General features: G+C 43.4%; 1 protein-coding gene across 1 annotated transcript; it reads left to right on the top strand.

Moving 5' to 3' along the window:
• The first annotated feature begins 1,558 nt into the window (after positions 1–1,558).
• On the top strand, positions 1,559–3,634 carry LOC134601695 (tigger transposable element-derived protein 1-like). Its single transcript, XM_063446210.1, has 2 exons — positions 1,559–1,631; positions 1,821–3,634. The coding sequence occupies exons 1-2, from the start codon at positions 1,559–1,561 to the stop codon at positions 3,632–3,634; spliced, it is 1,887 nt and encodes a 628-aa protein (XP_063302280.1).
• Positions 3,635–20,419: the final 16,785 nt, after the last annotated feature.

The following is a 20,419-nucleotide window of genomic DNA, read 5'->3' as shown; positions in this document are numbered from 1 at the left end:
CGTGCGACTGCCGGTCTCTCTCCTTGTTACCACTGTGCCGGTCCCCCCTCCCAGGCTAAAGGTAAGAAGGGAGGGGGGGACATAATGCCTGCTTATTTTTTTTGTTTTGTTTATTTACCCCCCCAACACACAATCCCTTCTAACATTTATACACAGCACTCTCACACACATCACACTCAGCACTCTCACACACATCATCAACAGCACTCTCACACACATCACACTCAGCACTCTCTCACACATCATACAACGCACTCTCACACACATCACACTCAGCACTCTCACACACATCACACTCAGCACTCTCACACACATCATACACAGCACTATCACACACATCACACTCACACACATCACACACAGCACTCTTACACTCAGCACTCTCACACACAGCACTCACACACACATCATACACAGCACCCACACACACAGCACTCTCACACACATCATACACAGCACCCACACACACAAATCACCCACAGCACCCACACAAATCAATCACACACAGCACCACAGCACCCTCACACACACAGAACCCTCACAGACACAGCACCCACACACACAGCACCCACACCACCCTCACACACATCACCCTCACACACCGCACCCTCACACACCACACCCTCACACACATCACACCTCATACACATCACACCTCACACACAGCATCCATCACACACAGCATCCATCACACACACATACTGCACCCCTCACATACACACATACAGACACACACTACACTCCTAACATACACACTCAGGATCCCCTATACACACACTAGATTCCTTATAAGCAAACACATACTACACCCCTAAACACACAATCTCTAAAAACACTACATCACCTATATACACACACACACTATAGCCTGTATGCACACACTTGCTACATCCCCTATACACACATTCTCTACAGCCCCTAGCCACAAATGCATTACATTACACCACAAACACAGCACGACTAATACCGACCTTATTACACAATACCACACCACAATCAGCTCACTCTACACACACGCAATACCTTTCCGAGACACCAGAGAAAAGTTGCAAGTTAACACAGTGCAATCATGTTATTAAATTTGCTAGCACTGTGCAGAACAAATACAGTGATACCTCGGTTCACGAACGCTTCTGTTCACGAACAACTCGGTTCACGAACAGAAAAGTTCGTAAAAATATGCTCCGGTTCACGAACTCCGCCTCGGTTCACGAACGCAAGCCGCGGCCATTTTAATGCTAATTTCAGGCTGTCACATGGTCGGGACTTCCTGTAGGAAGACCGTGGAGAGAAGAAGCAAGAATAAGAGACACAGAAAGAAGTACTCTGCAAGCATTATAAGTGATTATACTGTATTTTATCACATACAGTACATACTGTACACAGAAAGAAGTACTCTGCAAGCATTATACAGTACAGTAAGTGATTATACTGTATTTTATCACATACAGTACATACAGTACACAGAAAGAAGTACTGTACTCTGCAAGCATTATAAGTGATTATACTGTATTTTATCCCATACAGTACATACTGTACAGTTCACTGGACACCCAATATGGCTCCCAAGAAGCATAGTGGAAAGAAGAAAGTGCGGAGCAGCAATAAAGGTGACAAGAACAGCAATGCAGGTGACAATGTGCAAAGTGGAAATGCAAGTGACAATGTGCAAAGTGGAAATGCAAGTGACAATGTGCAAAGTGGAAATGCAGTTGACAATGTGCAAAGTGGAAATGCAAGTGACAATGTGCAAAGTGGAAATGCAAGTGACAATGTGCAAAGTGGAAATGCAAGTGACAATGTGCGAAGTGGAAATGCAGGTGACAATGTGCAAAGTGGAAATGCAAGTGACAAGAATGTGCAGCGCAAGCATGGTGGCAAAAAGAAAGTGCACAGCAGTAGTAAAGGTGACAGCAAGGTTGTGAAGAAAATAACCATTGAGCTGAAGAAGGAAATTATAGAAAAGCATGACCGTGGTATTCGTGTGACTGATCTGGCTTCGGAGTACAAGATGGCAAAGTCAACAATTTCGACTATTCTGAAAAACAAAGCCGCCATCAAAGGAGCTGATGTTGCAAAAGGAGTAACAATGTTAACCAAGCAGAGGACACAAGTGCTGGAAGAGGTGGAAAAACTTTTGTTGGTGTGGTTGAATGAGAAACAGCTGGCAGGTGATAGTGTAAGTGAAGCTATGATCTGTGAGAAAGCCAGGAAATTGCACAGTGATTTACAGCAAAGAAGCCCCTCTACAAGTGCAGCAAGTGACGAATTTAAAGCCAGTAGAGGGTGGTTTGAAAAATTCCGCAGGAGAACTGGCATCCACAGTGTGATTAGACATGGTGAGGCTTCCAGTTCTGACAAGGCCGCAGCAGAAGCTTACAAGTTAGAATTTGCAGAATTCATGAAGACAGAAGGATACGTCCCTCAACAAGTGTTCAACTGTGATGAAACAGGGCTCTTCTGGAAAAAAATGCCGAACAGAACCTATATCACACAGGAGGAAAAGGCCCTACCAGGGCACAAGCCCATGAAGGACAGATTGACCCTTTTGCTGTGTGCCAACGCAAGCGCCGATCTGAAAATTAAACTACTACTGGTGTACCATTCTCAGACCCCTCGTGCATTTAGGGAACAAAATGTGAACAAGGCCAGACTGCCCGTCATGTGGAGAGCCAATGCCAAAGCTTGGGTCACAAGGCAATTGTTTATGGAATGGCTGCACGAGGTGTTTGCACCCACCGTCAGAAAATATCTTTCTGATAACCAGCTGCCTGAAAGGTGCCTTCTTCTGATGGACAATGCCCCAGCACACCCTCCAGCCTTGGTGGATGATATGGATGCTGAGTATGACTTCATCAAGGTAAAGTTCCTCCCCCCCAACACAACACCACTTCTGCAGCCCATGGACCAGCAAGTCATCTGCAACTTTAAGAAGCTGTACACAAAGGCGCTCTTCACTAGGTGTTTTAATGTCACTAAAGAGACATCCTTGACTTTGAAAGAATTCTGGAAGAAACATTTCAATGTTGTCCACTGCATTAACCTCATTGACAAAGCCTGGGAAGAGGTCACTTCCCGAACCCTAAATTCAGCCTGGAGGAAACTGTGGCCAGAATGTGTCGCTGAACGTGAACATGACTTAGAAGGGTCTGATGCAGAGGTAGTGGAGGAAATTGTGTCCATGGGCAAGAATATGGGTCTGGACGTTGATGGTGCTGATGTGGAAGAGCTTGTTGAGGAACATAGGGAGGAGCTGACCACGGAAGAACTTTATGAACTCCACAGTGAGCAGCAGAAGGCACTTCTTGAGGAGCATTCCACTGAGGAGGAAGAAGAAAGGGAGGAGGTTAGCAGTGATGCCATAAAATCCATTATGCAAAAATGGAATGAGTGCCATGATTTCTTTGAAAAGCACCACCCCAACATTACTGTCACAAACAGAGTGTTAAATCTCATGAATGATAATGTGGTCTCTCATTTCCGGAGGGTTATGCAGCGCAGAAAGAGACAAGTGACATTGGACAGATTTTTCAGACAAACTGAGCCTGCAGCTAGGAGACAAAGGAGAGAGGAAACCCCTGAAGAAGATCTCCCTGATGTCCTTATGGAGGGGGACTCTCCCCCCAAACAATAACTGCCTCCCACCTTACTGTCCTCTCTTAATAAATAACTACAGTATACTGTACTTTACTAATGTGTATTGTCATTTGTTTCATATTTTTGGGCTTCAAAAACCCCCCAAAAAAAGTCAGCACGGATTAACCGGATTTACATTGAACCCTATGGGAAAATGTGCCTCGGTTCACGACCAATTCGGTTCGCGACCAGAGTCAGTTCACGAATTAAGTTCGTGAACCGAGGTATCACTGTACATGGCTTTTTTATCTCATGCTAGAGCTCTTCGTCAGAGCTCTGCGCATGGTCTGCCCTGGAAGAGCATTGAACCAACATGCTCACTTTGAGAGGGGGCATGTTTGTCATTAGTGATGACAATACACACCCTCTCTGCCCCGCCCCCTTCTTAGTGGGCCGCTGTAATAAAAAAAATGCCTGGGCCAAATTATTTTCCCAGTCCGGCCCTGTGTGTGTCTATTTGTCCCCCAGCCCCATTGTGTGCATCTTTGTCCTCTCCAGCTCCATTGTATGTTTCTCTGCCCCCCCAGCTTCACTGTATGTTTCTCTGCCCCCTGCCCCCTATGTGTGGGTCTCTCTTTGCCCACAGCCCCTCTGTGTGTGTGCCTCTCTTTGCCCACATCCCCTCTGTGTTTGTCTCTCTCTTTGCCCACAGCTCTTCTGTGTGTGTCTCTCTCTTTGCCCACAGCCCCTCTGTGTGTGTGTGTCTCTCTGCTCACAGCCCCTCTGTGTGTCTTTGCCCCCCCAAAGCCCCTCTGTGTCTCTTTTTCCCACCAGCCCCAGTGTGTCTCTTTGTCCCACCAGCCCCAGTGTGTGTTTTTCCTCCTAGCTACACTGTGTGTCTTATCCTCCCAGACCCTCTGTGTGCTTCTTTGTGTCCCCAGCCCCTCTGTGTGCCTCTTTGTCCACTCCAACTTCACTGTATGTTTCTCTGCCCCCCCAGTTCCACTGTTTGTTTCTCTGCCCACTGCCTTTCTGTGTGCTTCTTTGTCTCCCCAGCCCCCTATGTGCCTTTTTGCCCCCTCCCAGCCTCACTCTGTGCCTCTTTGTTGTCTACCCTCATCCCTTTACGGTATCTCATCCCCTCATCACTTTATGGACTCTCCCACCCATCCCTTTAAGGTCCCTTTGTGGTCTCCCCACCTGTCCCTTTCTGGACTCTCATTCCCCTTGTCACTTTATTGTCTCTTCCCTCCAGTCCCTTTGTGATATCTCTCCCCCTCACCCCTCCGTGCCAGCTCACCTCCCTCCTGTGTAGCGTGGCCGAGCCACAGACTGCGATGGAGGAGCTTTTGTTTCTTCTACCCGATCTCACAGGAAGCTGTATGGTGCTCTCAGTGAGCACTTCTTGTCAAACCAGTTTGTGGATACAGAACATCCTCTACTGTGGTCCATGGCTCAGGCCATGCTACATGCTGTGACCGACAGGAGGAGGAGTGCTGAGTTGTGCCATGGTGCGCCGTAGACAACATGCCTAATCTGTCTAGTGGTCTCTCCGGCCCAGCATCACTTTCACCCCACCCACACACTTCTTTCCTTTCAGATTTACTCGTTTCCAACTTATAGGAGGTGTAGAGGGAGTAGAATGGATGCAGACAACATAATTCTACAAGAAGAATGGTAACAACAAGACAAGGTTCTGCAGGAGATAGAAGCGATAAAAGGTTTTCCATCCGAAATGAAGATAGTACATTGATATGTTAATACCACAAAGTACTGTATGTGACATAAAACCATTAAAAATGAAAACATGAACAAACTACACGAGTGAAAGTTATTCACTTTCAAAGAGAATTTCACATTTAAGTTAAAAATAACCGAGCTGGCAACATTTTCTAACTCAGCTATGCCTTCAATTTGGCTCCTTGTACCCTAAATTTCAAATTCACTCTGAATTCTCACTTTAGTGAATAACCCTGTATGTTTTCCCTGCACTAAATGGTCCTTTATCATCCACTCTAGTAAAGAAGAAATGTAGAACACCAATGAGGTATTCTGGGAGTTTTTTTTTTCTTATCACCTGTTCCCAGCTCAGCGCCTCTTCTGGTAACCTGTGCTGTCCTCTGAATTGACCTTTTGTCCCAAGGGAGGAGGAAGCACATCTGAAAACTTAAGTGCTATATCTTGTCATGATGAATTTGATCAGAAACGTGGCTTTCTCTCTAAGGGAAGTTGCATGTCAGCACTAGACATGTTTAGATGAAAGCCGTCTATTAGATTTTTCCCTGGCCCATCTGAACAGAAAAGGAGGCTATGACAATGCTTTCCTTCACATGACAAAACTAAAATGCAGAAGCTTTTAGACAGAGTAGATCTCCTGCTGTCAGATGAATTCAGGTGTCCAAGATCTTATTATAGGTACTGGGTGCTAGAAGCATTGTCAAAATCTGGGTCATGTTTCCCTACCTCATTGATTGACCCTCACAAGGATGATGGTGAATACAGAAACTGCTAACATTGAAATCCTTTCATGTGCAGACACTTTGGAAAAAGAAAAAAAAAGTTGTTCTTTTAAAAATCTCTTTTAAACCCATTATAAAAACTACATTTAAGTCAATCACAACAGGTGCAAAGAACCAGTGAGTTTTAGGACGACTTTTTACATTAGTAACTGAATAATAATGAAAAAAATAGACAGAAAACTAGAAGTGCAGAAAAGAGAAAAAAATATTCTCACTCTGGGGCCATCAGGGGTAACCCCCACAAGCGCCGACCACACACGCAGAAGGGTCCACACCAACAAAAAGCACCCTTACAAGGCAGAGACCCCTGCAATCTAAACCTAGACCCAAGTAGAGGCAGGGTTAGAGGCAACACATTGCAGGCTTCGGAGCAGACCCGGAGCATGGGAAGTGTCTCACCACAACATAATAGCACTACCCGCTACACGGAGTCGCTGAGGCACGGAGGAACCCCTGAGGCATCCGAGCAAGCCGTAAACCTGGACGCAGCCTGGAGAGCCCGAGGGACCTACACGCCACCCCAGCGCAGATCTGGAGTCGGCTGAACCCGAGCCGTACTAAAGGTCGCGGCCGCGAAACAGTGCCCGAGTACGGGGAGGAGGTACCGGTACCATCATACGGACACTTACCTTACTTTTTCCTGTGAATAGATAGTGAAGAGATGAGACAGATTATAAGTGACTAACTACCTGCTCCAGGACATTACCTACTGAACACTTATGCAGCCTGACAGCAGGTCCAACCGCCCTAACTCTCTACACAGTTCACCTATCACTTGGTTTTTACTCATACTAGCTTTAGGACAAGAGCAGTCTGAGTAATATCTCAATATAGCACTCTACGATTAAGTTCAGCCTGTGTGAATGTGTTTACTCATTATAAAACTGTGGAATTCTCTCGTTACTTTACTTAGAGAATCATAGCACATGGTTTAGACACAGTTAAGAGTGTTGCATAAATGGCCTGTAAACCCCCTACAACTGGCTAACGCATTATGGATGACTAGTAGCTTAACCTGCATTGTTACCTTAATATATAAGAAGTATGGCGACTGGTATAAGCCTGGTTAACTCTTAACATGTATAAACTGTACTGCATCAACTGTGCAGAACTGTGCATTATCACACTGTTTAACTTGTTGTGCCAAGCCTGTTGCAGGATTTATTAATCGGATTATCAAACCAGAATCACTTACTCACCCAACGGGGCTATTATATATATACACGCGACTCACAAGCAAGTATCATATTGAAGCTTACACAGAAATGGTCAATACTGACCACACAACCTGTAGGCTCAATGTGTTAGAACACGCATAGCCATCTTGAACCCCAGCTACTTTAACACATAAGGGTATGCCTGTCCTAAACGTATTCAAATTAAACTTTTAGCTCAAACCTGTACACCTTCCACAGCAATAACCGTTATAGCTTTAAACTGTTATTAATGTACCTAGTTGTTATTCAGCGGTTCTTGAGAAATAATCTGTTCCAGTATACATAAATATAAAACTGTGCATGGGTCATCACGTACCTACATGTTACAATCGACTGAAATGCATTGAAGGAATGCCGTTGGGGTACCTTCATGTGTGACTGTTATATGAACGTGCACTGCAAAAATAAAGAATAAAAAAAAAAATATTCTCACTAACAGGCTCAAAGATAAAGTCGTATTAATCCAGTCCAAATTATTTAAAGCCATGGTTCACGTATTATTATTATTTTTTTTTATCTATTTAGGTTAAGATTAAGCAGTATAATTGATTAACCTTTTTTATTTCCACAAATGGGTAATAGTTTATATAATGGGGTATTATTTTATGTATTTTAAAACTTTGTGTATTATTCTTATGATCAAAAGTAACAGTTACTTTTCTAAATATTGAATTAAACACTGAAAATCACATAACTGGTGTTAAAGGCACAGAGACCACTTCTGCTCATTGAAGTGATCTGGTTACTGTGTCCCAGTCTCCGTAACCTTGCAAGACATATCTATAAGACAGCCACTAGAGGGACTTCCGGGTGGTTAGGCGACTTTTTGGTTGACTGACGCTGGACGTCCACACGCTATGCATGAGGACATCCAGCGTCACCCAAAACCCCATGGGAAAGCATTATACAATGTTTTCCTAAAGATGAAGTCCTAATGTGAGTGCAACACTTACCACTCACACAGTTTTGTAACCCCTTCAGCATCACAGGGAGGAAAAGAAGGGGGGGAGAGTGAGGGGGGGGGGGAGCACAACAGGTAGCTAAAACTTTGTTTTCCTAGCACTATAGTTTCCCTTTAACCTTTTTATTTATGTATTTATTTATTTATTTATATTAACAATTTAGAAAATGATCCAGTTCAGACAAGGCAAAGCCAGGACAAACATTGAAAATTAAGTGGGAAAATTATAAATCTCCACTTTTCTTTATGCCTTCTCTGTGGTAACTGACCAAATTTAATAGCATTAGGATTCCATGAACCTGATTATTATTATTATGTTATTATTTATATAGCGCCAACAAATTCCGCAGCGCTTTACAGTGGGCAGACGAAGAGAAATGTAGTTGTAACCAGACAAGTTGGACACACAGGAACAGAGGGGTTGTGGGCCCTGATCAATGAGTGTACATGCTAGAGGTAGTGGGGTAAAGTGACACAAAAGGTAAGGATAGTATTAGACTAGTGACAATTACAAGAGAGGAATCAGTCGGAAGCTATTAACCGTTTAATTGATACGCTTTTATGAAGAAGTGGGTTTTTAATGATTTTTTGAAGGGGTGGAGACTGGATGAGCATCTAACGGAGGAAGGAAGTGAGTTACACAGGAACGGTGCAGCCCTCAAGAAGTCTTGAAGTCCTGAGGGTAGGTGACCTATTCAACAGGGACACATTGAAACCTTTCCCGGATTTGCAAGAGGAATTCTCCCTCCCCCCCCCCCCCCCCCAGAGACCTCTTCCTTTATCTGAGGGACAAAAACATTTTACAAGCCAAACGACAGGGCGCAGAGGCTACAAAGAGCCCCAAAGCTCACAGCCCACAATACCTGTTGGCCTCCCAAACTGTCAAGCCCCTCTCACTATGCTATAATGCCATCTGGGAAGATGCTAACCCACACAAGCTCCCGTACATGACACAGTGGGAGAGGGATATTGGAAGGGAACTCACTATACAACAATGGCACAAGGCCATCTCCATCACTAAGAAAGCATCTAGCAGCCTATCCTTGTGGGAAGCATACAGCAAAATCACAATGCGATGGTACATGGTGCCTCACAGACTGGCCAGGATGTATGACACTGTCTCCCCTCTCTGCTGGAGGTGCGAAAACACCCAGGGTACCCTATTACATGTCTTCTGGGAATGCCAAGATATTAAGCCGCTTTGGATAGGCTTAGAAGCTCTGATCCGCATGATTACACACATTTCCCTTCCGCTGACGCCTGGGGGATATTTATTGCATATATTGCCCACTCTGTACCAGAAACACCATACCCCCTGATAGTAAACCTACTAATTGGCACTAAAATAGTACATGTATTCTTCAATTGCTATGTGTGTCTTAAAAAAATCACCAATTATTATTATTATTTATTTGGCAATAATTTGTGGTAAAATGGTTGCATGAAAATAGTCAAAATGCCCCAAGTTTAACCCCTTAAGGACCAAACTTCTGGAATAAAAGGGAATCAGAACTCCTCCAGGGAGGGGATCGCCTTTCATTGGAAGAACAAGGCGATCCCCTCCCTGGAGGAGTTCTCAAAGAGATTAGATAATGTCTGCTTATATGAACAAATGGCTTTGAGGATAAAAGGGAAAGTGCAGCAGCATGAGGTATTGTGGTACGATTGACTCACGCATCGCGGGGCACACAAAGCAGGCCCGGCCCAACAGACAAAACACATGAGTCCCTAACTGAAAAGAGCGTACCCCCTGCTTAATCTCCATCACACGATGCAGGAACCCATATCAAGACCCTACGTTTTGTTAACTCCCTCTCCCTCATGTTCCTTCTCCCCTTATTCCACGCCTTCCTGCTAGGTTTAGGATAGGCACTTTTTATGCCATGCACTAGACAAACAAAGGTGTTAATGCAAGTAAATTGATCGTTAAAACCTCACACACAAGGGTCACAAATTGTAAACAAAGGCCAGGACCACACTGAGTAAAAGTATAACATGTACATGTATAATAACAAAATGTATGCTCCTAATGCAATTACCTGTTCTGTATTTGATGACCTAATAACTGGATGTAACTCAAGCAAAGTCAAGATGTAAACACTTATGTAACTGTATGTATGGCATAACTTTGACAAAATGGAATAAAAACAAATATGTTAAAAAAAGAAGTCTTGAAGGTGAGCATCAGAGGTGGGAGTACGGACAGAAGATAGACGTAAATCCAAATCCAAAAGGAAAGTCCTGCACTCACTCCCATTACTCCTGTGCGGCAGCAACGACCACAGTACACATCAGCTCCGATACATATAGTAAAAACCAAAGAAAAAAAATGTACAATGTACACATGTACTGTGGTTGCTGCTGCCGCCCAGGAGTGATGAGAGTGAGCGCAGGACTTTTCTTTTTGTATTTGTATTCACTTTTTGTATCACACAGCTCGGTTACAATGCTGCCGCCCATCCCATGTGTTCTCTATTAAGGGTTCATAAGTATATAGGGGTGTATATAAAAAATACCCCTTTCTGTCTCATTAGAGATAACTTTGCCAGAAGCTCAAGAAAGCAAGGTGAAGGGTTAGAGTAGGACCTGTCTAGGGTGGTCTGCCTTGATGTTGGCAGATGGGCATTGCCTCCAGTGGCCATTGGAGTAACTAAATGACTTCCATTTGTTTAAATATACATAGGGATTAAGGGGAGAGCGCAGGTAACTTTTTTTCTTTAGAAGATAGACGTAAGTCTTCAGCAGAACGTAAGGGCCTAGACGGGACATACTTGTGTATAAGGGAGGATAGATAGGTGGGAGCAGCATTATGTAGAGATTTGAAAGCAAGAACCAGAATTTTAAATTGAGCCCTATATCTTACAGGAAGCCAATGTAGGGACTGAGAGAAGGGTGAGGCATGGGAGGTGCGGGCGGACAGGAAGATGAGCCTTGCTGCCGCATTCATTATGGACTGTAACGTTGCAAGTTGGGAGCATGTAAGACCACTGAGAAGCGGATTACAGTAGTCAAGGTGAGAAAGGACAGTAGAATGGACCAGCACCTTAGTCGCTGATAGATAAAAGTTATGACTGTCTTTAGCTTGTTACCTCTATGTATGGGATAATGTAATTCTAATGGAACGTGTCATTATTGGTAAATTTTTGGTTGAGTAAGGAAAAAGTATACTAATTAGTAAATGAATCTTTGGACATTTTTAGTATAACAGTGTGGTATCACTGAAAATTTAGTATATGAGTAAGGACTCCACTCATGATCTCATGGTAAGTTGTAAAACTGTTCTGAAACGGTTTGACAACAGTTACACTGGAAGGGTGCCAGGCCAGCGTACTGTAGTGTTGATGGTGCTTGGAGTATTTCTTGAATTGGTAAATACTGTAATTTGGAGCATTAAGAGAAGAAAATAAATAAAGCATGCTTGATGTAGCAATTGAAAATAAAATAACCGTTTGTTAAGCACTAGGCTTTGTTTTTGTTTGTCTTTTTTAACGCTTGAGAGGAACACAGAGTAATTGATAATGTCAGTGCTGTTTTAGCTGTTAAATGCACTTACACCAAAGTAACAACAGAGGGAGCAGACTGCACAAGCAACCTTGAAAAATCATAAGACAAGCAAGCAGCATGTAGATACAGTATATTTAAATGCAGGACATATCTTAATGATGCATACTATTAAGTTATGCATTTTGTGAACTGACAGATCTGGTTGTGATATCCATGCTTGGCAAAAATGCAATTAGAACAAACATGTTTCTTTCACTTAAAGGAATACAGTTATACCAAATTTAAATACACATATGACAACCCATAATAATATACAGCATACTTCATATTTATTCATAGCCTTATTACAAGGGAAGTCCTGCTGTTTTTCAGTTTTTATTGCTACTACTTTATAAACAGCCTTTAGCAGTGTGACTCTGTATAGAAATTTCAAACTAGTGTCAGTTTTCATTAAATACATGGCACTGACTTATGTGTCCTTAAAGCGTTTAGAAATAATTGAATTTCAATAAAATACCCTTATTAAGAGTTTATCTTAAAGGAACACTCCTTTCCCAATGATCACTACAAGCCACTGAAGTAGTTATGGTGTCAAAAGTGCCCTGGCACTTACCCAGATCTGTCAGACCATTTTAAAATGTCCTACATCTGGATGATCTTTGCCAGAGAATCTGCTTAGATTCAATGAGCTTAGCAGGCTGGGAGCATCAGTTTAAAGTTCTCGGCAAATGATTAGGTGTTGGACCCGAATGGCTCAGTGAATACATCTGGCTTCTTCTGCAGGGTAAGATAGATGGTTGTGGCATTGGTGCCCTATGCAAGTGGTTCCTTTAACTCCTTAAGAACACGTGACAGGATTATTCAATCATGCAATGTTTAACCAGCTGGGAATTAGTGGCCCTATTCTGACAGGTGAGCTGCATGCAGCACTGAAAGTGAACTCTGCACTCAACTCTTCAAATGGGGATTTAAATCTCCCAATGGTACAATTCAGTGTGAGCAGTGTTAAATCTCTGCTCACACCAGGAAGATCCAGGTATCAAGATGTTAACTGGGTTCAAAGTGAGTACAGTACTGCACACAACCGTTTAAATGCATTGAGAACACAGCAGCAGAGCGATTGCACTCAGCCACTGTGATTTTGGGCTATTCTGTGGGAGATCCCCTGAACAAACTCTGACAGGGGCTCTCTGCGTGCGCCCATGCCATTTTGGTGCAGAGCTTTGCCAGTTGTAGCCTTTTCAGCATGACAGATATATCACTGTCATTTTGAAAACAGCCAGAAGATGGCGGCAACATATCGATATCTACCTCTAGCATACAATTGAATTCACTTTCCTAATATCAGTATTAATATGAGGAAAGGCAAACCCTTATGGTTACATCAAGGATTATGATTAATTTTAATTAATTAATTATAAAAGTTATTAGGTTTAGGATTGGGTTTAGAAATACATTTTGGATTCAGGTTCAGATTTGTGCCAGCAAGGAATCCCTCTGCTGACATCAGCAGTGGAAATCCTTCCAATGCAATTGCTAGAGTTAGGATTAAGATTAGTATTAAAGGTTAGGATTAGGGATAGGTATAGGGTTATTGTTTACTTAGGAGATGTTTATTTAGGAGATGTTGCTGATAACTTAAGATAATTTAATTACAGTGGCAGACACGAGATTTAATAAAAAAGCAGCAAAAATGTAATGTGAATGTAAATATTGGAAAATAGAAATGAATAACACAAATTTTGAAAAAAAATCTGCGAAAATTGCACCCCTATAAAAGTGAAACTATATCATGTGAGAATCCCATGATGTCCACATTTGCAAATGGTATGCATTTATCAAATCGATCTATCAAAATTGTAACTGTAAAACTAAAATAGTCAGGTGTCTTATATTGCCCTGTAACTTCACAAGATAGTGGTTGTGACATAAGCCTCCCTGTCATGGCCTTGAAGGCCAACCTCTTGCCCACATACTACGGATCTGGTCTCAAGTGCCCTTGAAAGGGGCTTGTGATGGTAGCAATTGAAAAACACTATTCATTGTTGCTTGATAACTCCGCAGCCACCTCTGCTGACTGAATGAAAATGTGTACATTTACATTCTTCTAGGATGCAAATTAGGGCAACCAAAAATGTAGGTTATTAATATTATTATAATTATTATTGCAATTTATATTGCACTAACATATTCGGCAGCGCTTTACAATATTTTAAAGGAGGGAAAGCTAACATTAAAGGATTTATTTATTTATAAAATATTTTACCAGGAAGGATACATTGAGATTCCTCTCGTTTCCAGTTAACAAATGTTACAGGAACAATAGGTTGATGAGGACAATGCTTACAATCTGGAGGTAAATGCATATATTGTTGCTTTTTATTGTGCTTGAAAATGTTACTTGTATGATATAGTTCATGGATTAATTATAATTGTTTGTTCTCCAATGTTCTGTATATTTTTATTTTAAATGTTCATCACCACATGTTTAACCCCTTAGTGACCAGACTGCTTTTCGATTTTCTTACCGTTAAGCTACAGGGCTGATTTTACATTTCTGCTGTGTTTGTATTTAGCTGGAATTTTCCTCTTACTCATTTACTGTACCCACACATATTTTATACAATTTTTCTCACCTTTAAATGGTCTTTCTAAAGTTACCATTATTTCACCATATATAATTTGCTATAAAAAAAATTATACAATATGATGAAATTGTTTTTTAAGAAACACTTTTTCTAACTTTGACCCCCAAAATCTGTTACGCATCTACAATCACCAAAAAACACCAGTGCTAAATAGTTTCTAAATTTTCTCCTGACATCTGTCAGGAATCCCTGAATAACCCTTCACATGTATATACTTTTTAAAATAAGACAAACTAAGGTATTAACCCCTTAAGGACACATGACATGTGTGACATGTCATGATTCCCTTTTATTCCAGAAGTTTGGTCCTTAAGGGGTTAAACTTGGGGCATTTTGACTATTTTCATGCAACTATTTTACCACCAATTAATGCCAAATTAAAAAAAATAATAATAATAATAATTGGTGATTTTTTTAAGACACACATAGCAATTTAAGAAAACATGTACTGAGAACTTTAAGGGTTACTGCCAAAGATGTTGCTAAAAAATATGAGTTCAGCAACATCTTATGAGTACAGTGATACCACCCATGTATAGGTGTGTCGGGTTTTCTGGGGGCTAAAAGACCTTATTTGGAGGGTGCGCATTCAAGTTTTCCAACTTGGAATTTTCACAGCTGGTCATCATGCACCCATGTCCTATTTGGGACATTTTGAAGCTGGTCAATGTAATTTACCGCCATCAAAACATATATTTTTTAAACATAGACACCCTGGGGTATTTCAAATTGTGGTATTTTAACACTTTCCATACACTAATTCTACCACCAGCATGGATTCTCAGCTCCTGTTATGTGTTACTGTCAAAGAACACCCCAATATGTGTTCAGCAACATCTCCTGAGTACAACAGTGTGGTAGTTTTTCTTCTTTTAAATATAGTCTCCTCCTTTACTGTGTTGATTCCCTTTATGTATTTAAATGTTTCTATCATATCCCCCCTGTCTCGTCTTTCCTCCAAGCTATACATGTTAAGATCCTTTAACCTTTCCTGGTAAGTTGTATCCTGCAATCCATGAACCAGTTTAGTAGCCCTTCTCTGAACTCTCTCTAAGGTATCAATATCCTTCTGAAGATAGGGTCTCCAGTACTGCGTACAATATTCCAAGTGAGGTCTCACCAGTGTTCTGTTCAACGGCATGAGCACTTCCCTCTTTCTACTGCTAATGCCTCTCCCTATACAGCCAAGCATTCTGCTAGCATTTCCTGCTGCTCTATTACATTGTCTGCCTACCTTTAGGTAATTTGAAATAATTACCTCTCAGACGTTGAGGTTAGTACTGTATAAAATATTCTATACTTTGCCCTTGGGTGCAACTCTATGAACATATTTTGTATTTATTTTTACCAAGTGTTACAAATCTCAAATTAAATGATTTTTCAATTTGAATTTCATTGAATGTCACATCAAGCGTGCGTTTACAGCATGGGTCGTCAACCTGGTCCCTACCGCCCACTAGTGGGCGTTTTAGGATTCCAGGTGGGCGGTAGGGATTTCCAGGGTTTGACGACCGGGCGGACGACCGGGCGGGTTGGGTGCGAGCCAGCGGTACCCCTGCGACTGGGTACCGCCGTGACCATTTGCGGCCCCGGCCCGCGCGGCAAACCGCCGGGGCCGCATATGGAGGGGTCCATCGGGTGGCCCATGCTGTCAGGGCCACCCGATGGATGTGGATTGTGTGAGGGGGCCCGGTCAGCGCTGGGCGCTTTAACAGCGCAACCGGGCCCCCTGTGATGACATCACAGAGCTGGGAGGAAGTGACTGCACATCACTCCTCCCAGCTAACACTGAGAGCCGCGTGGGAGGAAGACCAGGGAGTAAGAGTGGGAACTCTGACTCCCAGGGCCGGCGCGTCCATAAGGCGGCCCAGGCGGCCGCCTTAGGGCGCCCAAGCAGGGGGGGCGCAAAAATCAGAATCCCCAGCCACCGGCTAGGGATTCGGATTTTTATACAGCCGCCCGCAGCCTACCTTGCCCTGCTCTCCTGGCTGCTGGCTCCCTCCACAAACGGTCCGGTCTTGGAGGAGGTGAAGTCTGTGCTGTGCCGCCCGGGCCCGCCCCCTCCTGATGATGTCAGGAGGGGCGCGACTTTCACCTCCCCCAGAGTCCCCTGCGGTCCGATGCTGGCAGGGACAGGCTCCCCCTGCTGGCTGGCTCCAATATGGCGGCGCCCATACAGTGGAGCCCGCCCGGAACACAAGTGAGAGGGAGTGAGTCAGTGACAACACTGAGGTAAGGGGAGGGAGACAGGGAGGAAAGGCAGGCAGACAGGCCCAGCGGATACCTGCTAAGGAGAAATAATAGAAAATAGGGCCACCAAGCAGTATATATTCTGGGCACAGTGTATGCACCCTGTTTGTTATGTTCCATGGAGGGGGTAGACATGTGGCAGGTTGTGGTGGAGTGTAAGCAGGGTCAGTGACTTTTGGCCAAGGCAACAGCTTGTGTAAGCTCACTGAGCAACTGACTCCGTGAGTGTTGTCTTATCACCCTATGCCTGTAGCGGACAGGCTGGGTTCCACTCTGTACTTGAGAGGATTTGTGCCATCCATGGTGCCATGTCATGTGGCATCATTGCAGCCGCCGGTGGTAGTGGGAACCATTTCTCCGAGTCCATGGGCCCTCCTCACCCGTATATCGGGATCCCAGGTGATGGTGTGTGGACTGCGGGCGGGTATATGGCCCTTCTTGGCTCCCCACCTTGGAGGAGGGCGCCAAACCAGTGCTTTGTGTATATGCTGTGTCTTGGGAGTGTGTCTGTCTGGTCTCTAGGCTCCTCCAGAAACGCTGACATATTGCTTCATACGCTGCGTGGAAAGTAGTTTCCCAGCTTCGGATGGTTTCTGTGGCGTCCGCCATTTTGGAGAGACCACGTTGCAGGTCCCTTAAAAGTAGTCGCCAAAAAGCAATCATGAGGTAAGTGCTTGCTTGGTGGAGACCGGGATGACCCCCGCCAGCCCAGAGGGGGAGGAAAGGGTAACGGGACCTTGGAGTTTCCACTTGAGGGCAGTGTCACCGAGGATGAGGGTTTGGCCGCCTGTATGCATGTATGTCTCTGTATGTATGCATGTATGTCTCTGTATGTATGTCTCTGTATGCCTGTATGTATGTCTCTGTATGCCTGTATGTATGTCTCTGTATGACTGTATGTATGTGTCTGTATGTATGTATGTGTCTACATGCCTTTATGTCTTTGTATGTATGTTTCTGTATGCCTGTATGTATTTGTCTGTATGACTGTATGCCTCTGCATGTCTCTGTATCCCTGTATGTCTCTGCCTGTATATCTCCGTGTGACTGTGTCTGTATGTCTGTGTGTGACTGTTTGTGTATGTCTCTGCCTGTGTGTCTATATGTCTCTGCCTCCATATCTATGTCTACATGACTTGGAAGAAAATAAAATACACACAAAGGGATCTGGAGGGGAGGGACACACAAAACGGACTAAGGGGAGAAATGGCCACATAGAGGGTGGAGAAAAAAAAAACAAAGAAAGCGGCTGGGGGTAAGAGACACAAAAAGGGTCTGGGTGTAAGTAAGAGACATACAAAGGAGGTTGTAAGACACACTAAAGAGGGAATAAAATACATTAAAGCACAAAAGGGGTAATACATTCAAAAGAGGGGATATGAAACACTAAAGAGGGTAAGAAAGTAAGAAATCCAAAACGGGGGGGTTACAAGACACACAGGTGAAGATGCACTTTTTTTGCGGGGGGATGGGGAGGGGTGGGGGGGGGGGGGGGGCGGCTAAATGCATCTTTGCCTATGTAGCTAAAAATCCTTGCACCGGCCCTGCTGACTCCCATCCACCTGAGCCACCACTGGACCCCAGGGAAAGTCACCCTCCTGAATCTAAAAGGTAGGAAACAGGAGGATGACTTAAATATAATGTGTGTGTGTGTTTGTATGTATGTATGTCTTGTGTGTGTGTGTGTGTGTCTGCATGTGTGTGTGTCTATGTATGTCTTATGTGTGTGTCTGTATGTATGTGTGACTGTCTGTTGGTATGTGTGTCTTGTGTGTGTCTCTATGTATGTGTCTTGTGTGTATGTGTGTCTGTCTGTGTTCCTGTATGTGTCTTTGTGTGTGTCTGTATGTGTGCCATGTGTGTGTCTGTATGTGTGTCATGTGTGTGTGTGTATGTGTCGTGTGTGTATGTATGTGTCGTGTGTATGTATGTGTTGTGTGTATGTATGTGTCGTGTGTGTGTATGTATGTGTCATGTGTCTGTGTGTATGTATGTGTCTTTGTGTGTGTCTTGTGTGTCTGTATGTGTGTATGTATGTGTCTTTGTGTATGCATGTGTTGTGTGTGTGTCTGTATGTGTGGTGTGTGTTTGTGTCTGTGTGTCTGTATGTGTGTCTGTGTGTGTGTGTCTTGTATTTGTGTGTGTCTTGTGTGTCTTGTATGTGTGTGTGTCTTGTATGTGTGTGTGTCTTGTATGGGTGTGTGTCTTGTATGGGTGTGTGTGTGTCTGTATGTGTGCCTGTCTGTTATAGTGGACTATAGTAAGTGGGCTACCTAGCTCAGCCTTCCTACTGGGCATTGCTACAAGGAAGGTTAAAAAATAGAAAAAAGGGGGAAAAAAGGTGGGGAGGGGAATTGAGGAGGGAGAGGAGATGAGCTGACGCACAAATGAGAAATCATATTATGCGCAAACAGAGAAGTCGTCTGAATATCACTGAAAGAGACCTTCGTTTGTTCCTTACGAAAATCGAACCAGATATCAAATATTTAGTCTCGCAGCATCAACCTCAAGGATCTCATTAATCACTAGTAAAGGTAATTTCAATTTACTTTATTGTTTTCTCATTAAACTTTATAAAGTTAAAAACCTTATAAACCTGCATTAAGTAGAAATAAAAAGATAAATGTACGGACATTTTTTTTTTTTAAAACACCCTCCTTTCTAAAAAATATTCTGCATTTGCGCGAAAACTGGTGGGCGGTAAGGAAATTTTTTCAACCAAAAAGATGCATTAGTGGGCGGTAGGTAGAAAAAGGTTGACTACCACTGGTTTACAGTGTGTTATTCCACAATAAGATTACATGAGGAGTGTTTATACATAAAGTAAAACTTTTTCAAGACAAGTGACAACTGTGTATTATATAACATTATGCGGTAATTTGCGCTGTGATGGAGTCTAAGCAGGGGGTACGCTCTTTTCAGTTAGGGATTCATGTGTTTTGTCTGTTGGGCCGGGTCTGCTGTGTGTGCCCCGCGATGCGTGAGCCAATTGTACCACAATACCTGCTGCACTTTCCCTTTTATCCTCAAAGCCATTTGTTAATATAAGCAGGCATTATCTAATATCTTTGAGATCTCCTCCAGGGAGGGGATCGCCTTGTTCTTCCAATGAAAGGCTATGGCCATTTTAGTGCCCGTTAGTAGGTTTACTATCAGGGGGGTATGGTGTTTCTGGTACAGAGTGAGCAATATATGCAACAAATATCCCCCAGGCGTCAGCGGAAGGGAAATGTGGGTAATCATGCAGATCAGAGCTTGTAAGCCTATCCAAAGTGGCTTACTATCTTGGCATTCCCTGAAGACCACTCCTACACTCACTACATACACATTTTCTCTGTCTCAGACTATATACCAGGAGCTTCTGCCTGCTAGTAAGACTCTAAGGAGACAAGTGGACATGTGAGTGCTAGGGGACAGTCCTTAGAAAGCATGGAGTAGGTGCATCATTTGATGCATTTATGCCAAGCTCAGGGTACTGCCTGCATAGTATGCCCTTAGTTGGACAGCCTGAATGATTGGCAGGCAGCTTGACATGCATTCATGCTAGGTTGGCCTTCCAATTCTTTGAACAGACATACCTCCTTTTTGGGCATGTTCGCCTCTTTTGGCAGTTCTGGTCATGTGATTCGCATCAGTGAGACACCCTTTTACCGCGCCCATTGACTTCCTGTTTCACTGGACACTGCTGTTAGGGGGTATGGATTTACTTAAAAGATGAAAGCATAAATTAGAGCGAGATTAGCA

The sequence above is a fragment of the Pelobates fuscus genome, chromosome 3 (genome assembly GCF_036172605.1).
Source record: "Pelobates fuscus isolate aPelFus1 chromosome 3, aPelFus1.pri, whole genome shotgun sequence".
Taxonomy (NCBI): domain Eukaryota; kingdom Metazoa; phylum Chordata; class Amphibia; order Anura; family Pelobatidae; genus Pelobates; species Pelobates fuscus.
This window is presented reverse-complemented; position numbering and strand designations above follow the sequence as displayed.